This window comes from Schistocerca piceifrons, chromosome X (assembly GCF_021461385.2).
Source record: "Schistocerca piceifrons isolate TAMUIC-IGC-003096 chromosome X, iqSchPice1.1, whole genome shotgun sequence".
Taxonomy (NCBI): Eukaryota; Metazoa; Arthropoda; class Insecta; order Orthoptera; family Acrididae; genus Schistocerca; species Schistocerca piceifrons.
Window position 1 is genome coordinate 802,557,909 of NC_060149.1, and position 13,458 is coordinate 802,571,366.

Genomic DNA, 13,458 nt, shown 5'->3' on the forward strand with positions numbered 1-13,458 from the left:
GGGGAAATGCTGCAAAATTGGAAAACGTTTTTGAATTACAAAAAGGAGCTGGGATTTTTATCTAGTGTTACAAACTGAACATCCTGTTGGCACTTATTCAAGATCCTTGAAGACTCTTGAGATACTGATACACACAAGTCAGTACACCTACTTGCTGATGGTATTTGTAATCAACAACCAAAAACTTTTCCAAACAAGCTGTGATATTCACAATCATGAAACAAGGCAGAAGCAAAGCCTTCACAAAGAATCAAAAACTCTCAGCTTAGTACAAAACGCAGTTATTCAGTCTGGAATCAGAATCTACAATAAGCTCCTGATGAATATAAAAAAGGACATTGATAACCGTTATGTATTTAAGAGCAAACTGAAACAATTCCTCATAAACATTAATATATATATATATAATTTAAATAAATTTCTACAACTATTACTTTTTTGTGTGCTAACATATGCAATATTTTACATCTTGTATGTATATTGTCTTCGGTATTGTCTTTTTCTTGAAACCCTGTAAGTAATAATGTAGATATATCTTGTCTTTCTATGTTTACAATACTGTTAGTTATCTTTTCTTTTTGAACATGTAATGTCATATTCTTTGACTTGTCTTACATTACAGTAGAACCTTTATATTGTATGTAATTCAACAGGTTCAAATAAAAATCAGTCCATAAATATGCGAACAACAAATATGTAACCATAATATAATGTTAACACAAACTGCAGAATAGGCGTTCTTTTCATACACATGGGAATCACTGTTCACCCAAATACAAAAAATTGAGTCCTACATTAAATTCGAAAATTTTAAAACTGCCACCTAAGGAATAAATACAAAAGTTTTAAAGCAGTACTCAAAATGTACAGTATAAATTGACCTCATGACAAAACAGAGGCTTCCTCTAGTTTAAAGGGAGCATGCAAGTTCACTTTTCACTAGTTTACATAAAAATAACTACATTTTTAGTCTAGACCTACAGTGTACAAAAAATGTGGTATTTTATTTGCGAGTACAGAGAATTTCGTATGACAAAAAAGTTTTCCGTAAGGAGCTTACTTCTCCAGGTGACATCATCGAATAATTTCCAGGTCAAGGCGTTAAGTACCCATTATACAGAGACAGTGTGTCATAAAGTTTTATTGGCAAAAATATGTTAACTGAAAATATAATTTGGTGACCTCAGAACCATTGTGATGACTCCAGAACCTTTGCTGTGCGTTCACTATATCAGTTAAAACAACATTTATAACCATAAAGTTTTATTGGCAAAAATATGTTAACTGAAAATATAATTTGGTGACCTCAGAACCATTGCGATGACTCCAGAACCTTTGCCGTGTGTTCACTGTATCAGTTAAAACAACATTTATACTTCATTATGTGCATATTTTACGTGCATATGTATCATAACTTTGAACCTCTGGTCTTAGACATGGATAACGATATCAAAAAAGAATTCAAGGTTGCCTGAGAACATCACCTTAAGAACACATAGTAAAAATTTTGATACCTTGCTGTAAACAGAAGACATAGAAGTGTCCAGCCCCACTATTGGTACTTTAGGTCCCCAAAAATCATGGTTTTTCTAGTTTATCTGGATAATGGATAAAGATTTTAGAAAAGTGGAAAATGGCTTTTCAACATAAATGTCAAAACAACATACGGTTATCGAAAAATGGCTCTGAGCACCATGGGACTTAACAGCTGTGGTCATCAGTCCCCTAGAACTTAGAACTACTTAAACCTAACTAACCTAAGGACATCTCACACATCCATGCCCAAGGCAGGATTCGAACCTGCGACCATAGCAGTCGTGCGGTTTGGACTGGGCGCCTAGAACCGCTTGGCCACCACAGCCGCCTGTACAGTTAACATTTGAACCATTTGCTATGGTTAGTTTTTTAGATAATTTTGGACCACAATACATAAATGGCTAAAAACTGTCATTCTTTTTGTTATTTAGGAACCACCCACGAACAGATAATTCTTTTGTAAGCCACCTAAGGCCCACCCTCGCCCAAACCTAATGCAAAAGAACCAACCGATTTGTTCTCCTGGCCTGGGCTGGAGGAATTATGAAATGTTTAAATTTTAGCCGTGTAGTGGAGAACACCTACAGTATGCTCGTCCTGCTGATTGTTATAAAGATGTTCTCTAGGTCAAGGGCTATCCAAAATAATTGCCCCGTTCACTCTATGATCAACAGAACTCGAGATATGACCCCCTGAAAAATCATATTTTTGTGACTGACTTTTTGGAACATATTGGTACCATACACTGTCAAGCATGCATCAATATCTGTAATGTACCTGACAAGTGCTATACTATTGTGTTGAATGGTCAAAGGACAACTAAATAAAGAAGCATACATTAATCAGTTCTTACTCAAACTCCTAATTGTTGATTATACGTTATTAAAATTGTTTTAAAAATTTAATTGACAAAGATTTATGACTTGAAATTAATTATAAAACTGTCTAGACCGCAAGTCGTGTTTATTAATAGCTGACTGGCTTAGATCATTACATGATCATTTGCTGAACTTCAACCAAATCGACGGACAATAAGTCAATGGCTGTGCATGGAGTAGGAACTGCTGAACGACTGTTAGTCATGACTATTAGTCATACAGTGGTTTCTGACCCATGCATGGCCATTGTCTATCAGTATGGCTGAGGGTCTGAAGATGATCATGTGATGATCGAAACTGGCCATCTTTTAATAAACGGGCCTTGTGATTCAGCCTGTTTCATAATTAATTTCGGCTCACTGATTTTATCCAACATTATTTTCAAAAATATATTTATAAGTTGTGAAATCAACATGTAAAAATATTTTCTGTCGATCGTCTTGTGTATAATATATGTATCCGAAAAAAGATTTAGATAGACACATAAATAAATGAATACCAGCAATATATTGATCTCTCATTTGTGGTTGTGGCGCCAAACGGCTGGTGTCACGGTAAGTGACTATCAATGGCGCCAATATTGAATGGAAGCTGCAACCAGGATTTTGAGATGTAGCTGTTCTGTGGGAGTGGGTATCGTTGGAAACTCTTTGAGCGCTGGGCGGAGTCTTGTTTTACACCGCAGACTGGATTGATGGTGGTGGTGGTGGGTCGTTAGTGCAGAACACGCAGCGGGATGAGGGAGGTTGTGTATTGATGGCAGGGTGTCGTCGGACCGCAAGTGCTCATATAGTGACTGGTTGTGAAGAACGAGTGTTTTGTTGAAAATTATGTTGCTCAGGAGACTGCCTTTGATGTGAACTTTGGTATTGTTTACGGACTAAATGTCATTTGTTATAAGGTTATGCATCTGACGTTTGAGTGCATCTCCACTTTGTAATTAACGAAACAAAACCTCTCTACTCAGTGAAGGATACGGCTTACCTGGACCAAACGATAGCTTTTAACTTACGTTTTACTACATACGTTTGGACAGTCTGCCGCTGCCATATAACGATCCGTAAGTTCACTGTCAACTTTTCACTGCTGTCATCGTAACTAATTCATGGGAGAAGCTTTTCTCGATTTTTAGTGTTCTTGCTCCCAATTTTGATGAATATAGTTATAATTACTTACTTGCCTGTAAAGAACTGTGTTCATTCCTCGAAATAGTTGAATCATTATGCAGTGACAAGTACTTATTGACGTTTCGTCAAGCAGTCGAATCTAAAGCGTTACCAAGAACTCTTTTGAATTGTCAGTGAGAATAAGAAATGAGGAACCATTTTTTAAAAATAAGAAAACTAATATTTTGTTTCCCTTATTGCTTGAGTCGTAGCATATATTATATCGTGTCAATTTGGTGAAGTGAGCTGTAGCGTGTACCCCAAACGCTGAAGAAAAAAAATCGTAACTTTGACATATGTACTTGGTAGACATCAATGTTGTTTGGGCTAGTGTATTGACAGAGTTAGCCTGTGTAGCCTGTACCCCAGTATCGCCTATGTGAAGGCTGTCAAGTTAGCGTAGACTTAAAAAGCTGAATTTGTCTGTTTCAGGTTTGTTAATTTCTTCAAAAATATTGGAAATTTCCTCAATGGGTTCCCATAAAATTTAAACAGCTTATTGATAGATAAATATTTATCAATTAGTTTACAATAATTGGTTGTGGAAGGGTCTTAAAGTGGAATGTTACATTTTGAGAAAAAATTATTATTATTATTATTATTTTTCAAGGCAAAGTAATCGATAGTATGTATTGTGGGGAGCAAGTGATCGAATTGCAAAAAAAACTGTGATCGGCGCTCTTTGTTATTTAACATGGATTATTAGTGATTAATCAAAAAATATATTTCGTGGAGGGCGTATATTTTGCACCGTGTGGCATAATTTGTTATTGTGTGCCTTATCTAAAGCATATTGTATTTGTAGATGAATTCTCTTTGAAATTAGTCGATAGCAATATGTGCGCACATTTGGTGTATAATACCGCCCCTGGTTATTGTGACACACAAACAAAAGGTAGCCTGCCAAATATGACTTGTATTAATGTTGTTGTACATAGGATTGTCACTTTGCTTTCTGCTCTGCCTTCTATATAGAGTTTTGCTCCATCATTATGCAATTTAGATTTAACACCTCATAGTGCAGTTGGTTTCGTTCTCCACAGGTATCTGAAAATGTAGGCCTATTGACTGTGACTAATGTTGCAGCGTGTTGCACTATATTAATGATGTCCTTGGGCAAAACTAGATTTCCCTCGAATTTTCCTTTAATTTATTGATTATTTTAGTGTGTTTAAGTGCTTCCCAAAAGTAGCCAGTGGTACTACTAACCCTGTAAGCTTACATTTACTCTTTTGCACTCAATGAAGTTACCAGCTTTGGTATTAAATCATTTGAAAACATTGTTAGTGGCTATTATGGCAACTCTGTAGTTCACTAAAGTCTTTCTATATTGTGTTTGATAAATGGCTGATTGTGTCATTATCACACCCACACTCAGTTGCCTACGGTCTGATCGTATAGTGAGTAGAAAGCTTCCATTTAACAAACCTGACTGTAATGAACTGTCAAATCTTTAGGTACTGGTGTATCATATGTTCAGCATCTATGGTATCTTTTGGTGAAATTAGTGGTCACAGTTGTGTATTTAGCAACATGTGAGTATATTTAAGTGCAGGAGTTACCACTTTCAAAAACTGTAAGATTTTTTTTACAGATGTACTGCATCTTATGCATGTTATTCTGTGTTCAGTGTAGACTAATTCAAAAGTTATGTATTGGACCTCCCTTGCATTTTTCGATATGGCATGGACATAAACATTAGGCTTAGTTACTGGTCAGTTTGTTACCACAATGAGATTTTCTGCTTTCACATTTGTAGGCTTTGCCACCTTTCAATCAAATTGTCAGCTTCCAACGCAACCTAGACATTTTGAATTAATTTGAGGAGATTAGTTTTTATGCATTTGAGGAGCTAATGCATTACTCAGTATATTTATTTATTTATTTGTTTGATTACAAAAATAGGTTTGAAGATGGATGCACATACCTTAAAGCAGTTATTGCTTGAGTAAGAAAGTACTGGTAAACATTTATAGAATTATGCTGTGCCGGAGCTCAGTCTGTCACAACAACAAAGATTTTTTTGGGAGGGGGGGGGGGGTGTTGGATCCAGTAAGTAGCTTTAGCCAGAATAGCAGTTATCTCCCATGATTCGGTAGAACTGGAACATCAGACAACTATACATATAAGTGTGACATGACAACTGTCACAAGACACTTTGAAATGGTATAGGCCTATCTAGGAAGTTCCAATACGAGATTCCATAATATGTTAATCGTTGAGTAGTAGCAATTTATGTGTAATATATTAAAATTAGCCTTGGAAAAACTGTGTGTTACTATTTACATTACAGAATTTTGTTTTTGTTTCCCTGTGGAAAAGTATGACTTATAGACCACAGGAATGCTTAGCAGTGATAGAAACTAAGATTATTAGTTTGGCAAGAGTTTTTCTGTCACTGCATGCCAGCATACTTGACAGTTTCATTGTGGTCTGTTGTCTTAATAAATTATCTATCAGAGCAAATGCAGTGTCAAGTTAAAATGAGACCTATCAAAATGCCTTTTTGTCTACTCGTCTTATCTGCTGTTTCCAGAGGAGTATGAACAAAATTACTATGTTTTGTGTATGTACAAAAACCTATAGAATTTTAATTCAAGTAACTCGCTTCCATCTCTGAATATTAAAGTTTAAGGTCCAAAATTAATTATACAGTACACCCTGTGTAAAAACAGTGAAAGACGGCAATTGTTTTATTGGTATTTTTTCCTTTTAAAGTAATTTGAGGAAATTAGTTTACTAATTTGAGGAAATTAGTTTTTATGCATTTGAGGAGCTAATGCATTACTCAGTATATTTATTTATTTGTTTACAAAAACAGGTTTGAAGATGGATACACAAACCTGAAAGCAGTTATTGCTTCAATGAGAAAGTACTGGTAAACATTTATAGAATTGTCTGTTGACTTTCAGATTTCTGTCAATACTTGATCAATATACTCAGAGATGAGCAAAAAATTTGTAAAATTAAGTCATTTCATTGCTGCAGGTTTTGCAACGCTCTATAATGGAAAGAATATAGAGATATATTATCATGGGATGCAGATCTGCAAATTCTGAGCATCTGCTGCATTAACTTTTATGATGCCATTACATGGAAGAGGCCATTTCTGTTGTTAATAAAATGGGTATTATTACCACAGCAGTTGCACTTCTTGTACTGAATTATGCTAAAGGTCTGTACATTTCAAGGTATTGGCAGTTTAATAAGATATATGTTAATTCATTTCCATAGTCAGATGTCTATGTGTAGATTCCAGCTAATTGTATGCATCAATTGTATCAGCTTATTAATTAAGTGTACTTGAAATTTGGTAATGTTGATTAAAATATTCAAGAGTTAAATAGTTGATGCATGCAACAACTTGTTTAAAAAATTACTTTTCTGATCAGTAAGAATTTGTTAATTGATAGCTATGAGAAGTATTCATGGACAGTGTAAATATAGGATGTTGTTTCTTAATAAGAGGAACAGTAGTTCGTGTATCCTTTGCTTCTGGTGGTGGTCTGCCCAGTTCAGTCACACTGTACATATGTAAATTCCATCACTTCCATGTATAAATGTGTTTTGTTGTTAAAGCTACGTATAATGGGTCTTGAATCCCAAATATTAATAAAGGATTACCTATGTAACTCAGTGACTGATAAACTGGTGAAAACATGTTTTACAAAGTAATTTGCCTTTTTAGAAGGTACAGAAGCCATGTTGGCTTTTAATTTAATACAGTGACATACAGTCGGATGGTCAGCAGGGGAATGCCTTCCTCTCTTTCTCTTTGTGGACAAATTTTCGAGCACACTTTCACTACCAAGACTGAAATGAATTTCAGCCTCAGCTTTGTTGATTATGGGAGTTGTAGTTGAACATAGTTTCATTGGATGTTTATTTTGTAGTTGTAGTAGTTCTGTGGGGTATTGTGGTTAAAGTTTGTAATTTTTTTTCTCCATCTTGGTTTGCATGAAGCAGGATTTGTCTGTAGATGTATTCAAAGGTGATGCTGAAATTTAGAAAGGAAAAAAAAGAAAAAAATGAAAATAAAGGCATAAAAAAGGCAAAGACAAGTAGGTAGTGCATCACCAATGTGAGTCTCATCAGTTTTGGTGGTCTAGTGGTGGAATGCATGCCTGGAAACCTAAGGGCCCCAGGATCAAATCTAGTTTGGACTGTGAATTTTTTTCAGTCTGCTTTTAACCTAAACTTTACCCCTCAATGATGTGAAGATTCAGCAAAATAGCATGGGATTTGGAGTCAACAGTAAACTGTAGGTCCCCTTCCCTGCTAAGATTACTGGAGTAAGTTAGGGATGTACAAGTCACCAAAGGCTTAAAACAGGCTGTTGAGCCATATGAAATCATCATTATTGTGATTGTGAATAAAATAAGTATGTGGTGTTTCTGTTCTCTCTCTCTCTCTCTCTCTCTCTCTCTCTCTCTCTCTAACGTATTTAAATGCCCGCTATACGTATGTTTACATCAGTTTTTGAAATTGGTGACTTAAAAGATTTATCAAATACAGTGACCACAGATGAATGAACTTTTTATAATCTGCAAATAAAATAAGCAAAATAAGTTCATAATGGCTGGTGCAAGAAACTGATTGAATTTATGCTCATAAATAAAACACATTTGTTTTAATTAGTTGGACATCAAAACATCTGAAGTTGGTAAAGTTGTGAGGTTCCATATCCTTGGAAACTGATTGTGTCATTCATTGACAATATAAGATAAAAAGCAATTAGCAGCAGATTTTTAATTAACAGGTTTCAAATCTGGGTCACAGTTGTAAGCAGTTTTTAAAAGTGTGTAGTGATGTAATGTCCATACATTTAGCATGCTGCATCCTCATTTTTCTAAATAGAATATGCTCTGAACTGACTCTTCTTAAAACAAGAGAAATAGGCTTTAACCATGGAAGCTCCAGGTTGGAATATCAACAATGCAAGGAAAAGATAGATGGTTATATGCTGTAAAGATGACACTTAAATTGCATACCTGCACAGGTAAAAGATGCTGAAGGAAATATTTCCTAAAATGACTGTCCCTTGTCGTGATCTTTCCTTACTTGTCCTTTGACAAGATTTAGTCCTCTAGATTGAAATTTCATCCACATCAAAGAGAAAAATAAATTATATGAAATGTGTATTTCTTCTTAGTCACATTGGCATAGAATGTTTCTCACAGTAAAGTCACTTCTGCATTTGGATGCAAGTTCTTAGTCAGTTGCTTTAATGTTGAACAAGACGCCTGATAATTTTCCCGATTATGGCCGCTATGTACCCTGTAGATATAACCCCAGCCATAAAATTTTTTGGCTACCTATTTGAATATATTTGTTGTCAAAGCTTTGAAGTATCAGTCTTTTGGAGGTGGTATGTCTTGCAGCTGAAGCATCTAAAAAAAAGTTCAACCACAGTGTAATATGGAGATTAGAATGAGATCTACTTGTACAGTCTCGAAGTACACCAACTAGTGACTCATGGGAAAAGTCATGATAAATCAGAAAAAATTTCAAGAGCAACCAGATATCAAACCAATACAAAGTAATTATTTCATATTTTGTCCTACAAAGAAATTATACATCATTAGTCTCGTAAATGAAAATAAACTTATGTAGGCTGCAGCCATATCGAGGACAAACTTAATGATTTGTTGTAAGTGAAATTTCCTTAAATTTTTAAGGCAGCAGGAGAGCAGAGGGAATGGGTAATGCAACGAAACTGTACAGAGTGATATACACACCTGTACCCATGCGCACCTGAGAGAGGGGCCAAATTTTGTCACTTCCAATTCCAAATGTTTCGTAACAGATTGTGCTCATTAAATGATATTCATGGAACATTGTTGCTGAATTTCATTCCGTAATTGTTTGAAACGCATGCCTTTCTTATGCCAAAATCATGTTTGTGTGCAATGTCAGGTGTCCTTCATACAACATATAGTTGGTTGTAACTCGAGAAACACCATCTGAAATGAAAGATTGTTTGATCTGTAAACGATAGTGCCATGCACCAGATGATAGAACTTTTATGAATTTGACAGTACGTTTGACGATTACTTGAAAACAATAATACTGAAGTAGAATGAAAGACAGTTCATTCCCACACTATAGTATACAGATTTCACTGTAACTGGAATAAAAGAACACAGCCGCTTTTCAGCACGAGAATCGTCAAAAGATCATTACAAAGCAGAGAGCAGTGCTGTGAATAGCTAATATGTAGTGCATAGACAGGTAATAGTGACAATCCTTATGAGCATTCAGACATCACAGTTAATAAACAAGATTACAGTTAATTAGCAAATTTTACAAGTAAGTGGCAGTAGCTCCAAGTGTATGTGACACCACAGGATACGGAACTCCTTACTTTGCAGAGATTTACCATCCAACTGTTAGTGGTAATTGCATTGCTAGTTACTGATAACTAATACCTGAAAATGATGCTGTTTCAATATCATATCACTATGAAATGAAATGATTGTATGGCATTATTGGCTGGGAGACTCAGCCGCCTCGGCCATCCTGATTTAGGTTTTCCGTGATTTCCCTAAATCTCTCCAGGCAAATGCTGGGATGGTTCCTTTGAAAGGGCACGGCTGACTTCCTTTCCCATCCTTCCCCAATCCTATGAGACCGATGACCTCGCTGTCTGGTCTCCTCCCCCGAAAACAACCCCAACAACCCAACTCAGCCGCCTAGGACAAGTCTTTTTATTTGATGCCACTTCAGCAGTTTGTACATTGTTGATAATAACATAACACCCAATCCCCAAGTGGACAAAATCTCTGACATGGCCAGAAATTGAACCTGGGATCCTCTCATCTAGAGACAGCAATACTGACCACTAGACTAACAGTTGTGGGCCAACATCATTATTATTACTGCTCATAGTTCTCATTCAGTTGCAGAGAGAAACTTGCTTCCTGACTCGCTTCCCATGTCATGTGGTTCCATTTATAGTGACATCATTGGTAGGACATCAAGCCTCAATCTGCCTTCTCTAACTAAGATGAAAATATAAGAGAATTATATTTCAGAGCATTGACTTTGTCCACAGTAACTGATAGACTGGGTTTTGCTGAAGGTTATATAAATTAAATGGAACTGGGAATGAATAATGGAACGTAAGCATATAGCTGCAGCTTAGACATTAAAGTATCTTAGGGTATTGTAATTGAGTTCATATTTTAAGTGTTAAGACTCTGCTTTTGGACCCTGAGGAGAGTTTGCACAGAACAAATGATTTGCAATACCAGGTGGTACACCCCCTGCGGGTCCAGGTGTTAGAATAGGCCCAAGATATTCCTGTCTGTTAAAAGAGGCGACTAAAAGGAGACTCACACGTTTCAGCCTTTATGTGATGCTCCCCTGTGCGGTTTGACGTCCATATTTCAAAATTCTTCCTGACAGCGAGCCAAATGGGGAATGGCGCCTTTCATGGTACATTGAGTCCATCGTGCGCTGAGACTTTTCACATCCTACGTCAACGTGGATCTGCACTTCCGCACATTTTCCAGCTGTTGGGCGAGGTCACCCTCCATCTACTGTGCAGTATCGTTTTTTGCGCTGATGGTGGTAACAGAGTTTCTTGCACCTGATTCCAGAACAGTAGCCGGTCCGTTGTGGTGGGGCCGCCATGTACCCTGTTGGTTGCAGCCCCCTGACTACACAGGGATTGCTCTGCTGATGCCTGCCCTGGTAACTCCCCATGTATGCCAAGGGGTAGATGCCCATCGCCCCAAGGCATTGGGACTCCCGGCAATGGCCATCCTGCCAGGTGGCCTTTGCTGCGGCTGGGTGGCTCCTGTGTGGAGGTTCCGTGGTTTGAGTGGGTGGCAGCAGGGTGGATGACACGCGATGAGGCGTAGTACATCGTCTCTTGCTGGTGGGCAAACAACAGGAGTCTCTAAGTGTTCACGGGCTCAATTAAATGCACAGAAGTACAACCCCAAATTGTTCTCTTCCCTGGCCATGCCATGGGAGGTATGTCAGGCTAAGGATGGCAGCAGCTCTTATTTGCCCTGGTACCTTGTATGTTTGAGAGCTGATGGGGGAATCTTTCATGACAATGAAGCCTCAGTTTTTTGTTGAACAAGTTTGCGGAGGTGGAGGGTTTGTCCAAAATGAAATCTGGGTCAGTCTTGATCAAAACAGCACCCTCTGTCCAGTCACGGGTGTTACTTGCTTGTGACAAGCTGGGGGATGTTTCTGTAACCATCACGCCCTGTAGTGGAACTGTGCCCCTTCAAACCCCTCTTGAAGCTGTGGCTGTCAGAAAAAGGACGAAGCAGGAAATAACTGTCTGCAATGTATATCTTCCTCCAGATGGTGCCGTATCCCTGAATGTATTAACTGCACTGATTGATAAACTCCCTAAACCTTTCCTACTTTTGGGAAATTTTAACACTGATAACCCGTTGTGGGGTGGCACCATGCTTACTGGCCAAGGCAGAGGTGTTGAAACTTTACTGTCTCAGTTTGACCTCTGCCTCTTAAATACTGGGGCCACCACACATTTTAGTGTGGCTTATGGTAATTACTCAGCCATTGATTTATCGATTTGCAGCCCAGGACTTCTCCTGTCTATCCACTGGAGAGCACATGACGACCTGTGTGGTAGTGACCACTTCCCCATCTTCCTGTCACTGCCCCGGTGTCAGGTCCACACCTGCCCAGATGGGCTTTAAACAAGGTGGACTGGGAAACTTTCACCTCTGCTGTCACTGTTGAATCTCCCCCACACAGTAACATCGATGTGATGGTTGAACAGGTGACTACAAAGATCGTTTCTGCGGCAGAAAACACAATCCCTTGCTCTCTAGGGTATCCCCGGCGAAAGGCACTCCCTGGATGGTCGCCGGAAGTCGCTGAAGCAATTACGGAGTTTCAGCAAGCTCTACAGCGGCATAAGCGGCACCATTCCCTGGAGCACCTCATAGCCTTTAAACGGCTCTGTGCCCGCGTTCGCCAGCTTATCAAACGATGGAAGCAGGAGTGTTGGTCGAGATATGTCTCGACCATTGGGTGCCATACATCACCTTCCCAAGTATGGGCAAAGATCAAACGTGTTTTCGGGTATGAGACCCCAACAGGTGTCCCCGATGTTAACATAAATTGCATATTATCTACCTACACAAACGCGATTGCCGAGCACTTTGCTGAGCACTATGCTCAAGCCTCTCTGTGTCGGAGAATCACCTACCAGCCTTTCACACTCTCAAACAGCGGCTGGAAGGGAAAGTCCTCTCGTTCACTACACGCCACAGTGAATCCTATAACACCTCATTTCCAGAGTGGGAGCTCCTCCATGCCCTTGCACATTGCCTCAACACAGCTCCTGGGCCATATCAGATCCACAGTTAGATGATTAAACATCTCTCATCTGACTACAAACATCATCTACTTGTCATCTTCAACCGAATCTCGTGCAATGGTGTCTTTCCACTGCAATGGTGGAAGAGCACCATCATTCCAGTGCTCAAATCTGGTAAAAACCCACTTGATGTGGATAGCTATCGGCCCATCATCCTCACCAACATTCTTTGAAAGCTGCTGGAACATATGGTGTGTGAGTGGTTGGGTTGGATCCTAGAGTCACGTGGCCTATTGGCTCCATGTCTGGGCGGCTTCCGCCAGGGTCACTCTACCACTGATAATCTTGTATCCCTCGAGTCTGTCATCCAAACAGCCTTTTCCAGTTGCGAACACCTGGTTGCCATCTTTTTGATTTACAAAAAGCGTATGACACCACTTGGCTACATCATATCCTTGCCACATTATAAGAGTGCAGTCTCCGAGGCCCGCTCCAGATTTTTATCCAAAATTTCCTGTCGCTTCATACTTTCCATGTCCAAGTTGGTGCCTTCCACAGTCCCCCCCCC

At 38.5% G+C, this 13,458-nt stretch overlaps 1 protein-coding gene across 5 annotated transcripts in view; it reads left to right on the forward strand.

Annotated features, from left to right (window-relative positions):
* Window positions 1-3,114: 3,114 nt before the first annotated feature.
* Window positions 3,115-13,458, forward strand: part of LOC124723103 (bone morphogenetic protein receptor type-2) — a 371,581-nt gene continuing 361,237 nt past the window's right edge. For 2 of the 5 annotated variants that reach the window (XM_047248279.1, XM_047248282.1), the window contains exons 1-2: window positions 3,115-3,474; window positions 6,569-6,755. In XM_047248279.1, the coding sequence (XP_047104235.1) occupies window positions 6,674-6,755 (82 nt within the window). In that variant the 5' untranslated portion in view covers window positions 3,115-3,474; window positions 6,569-6,673. Of the gene's footprint in view, window positions 3,475-6,401; window positions 6,459-6,568; window positions 6,756-13,458 lie in introns of all 5 variants that reach the window. The other 3 variants (XM_047248280.1, XM_047248281.1, XM_047248283.1) reach the window with 3 other exon arrangements.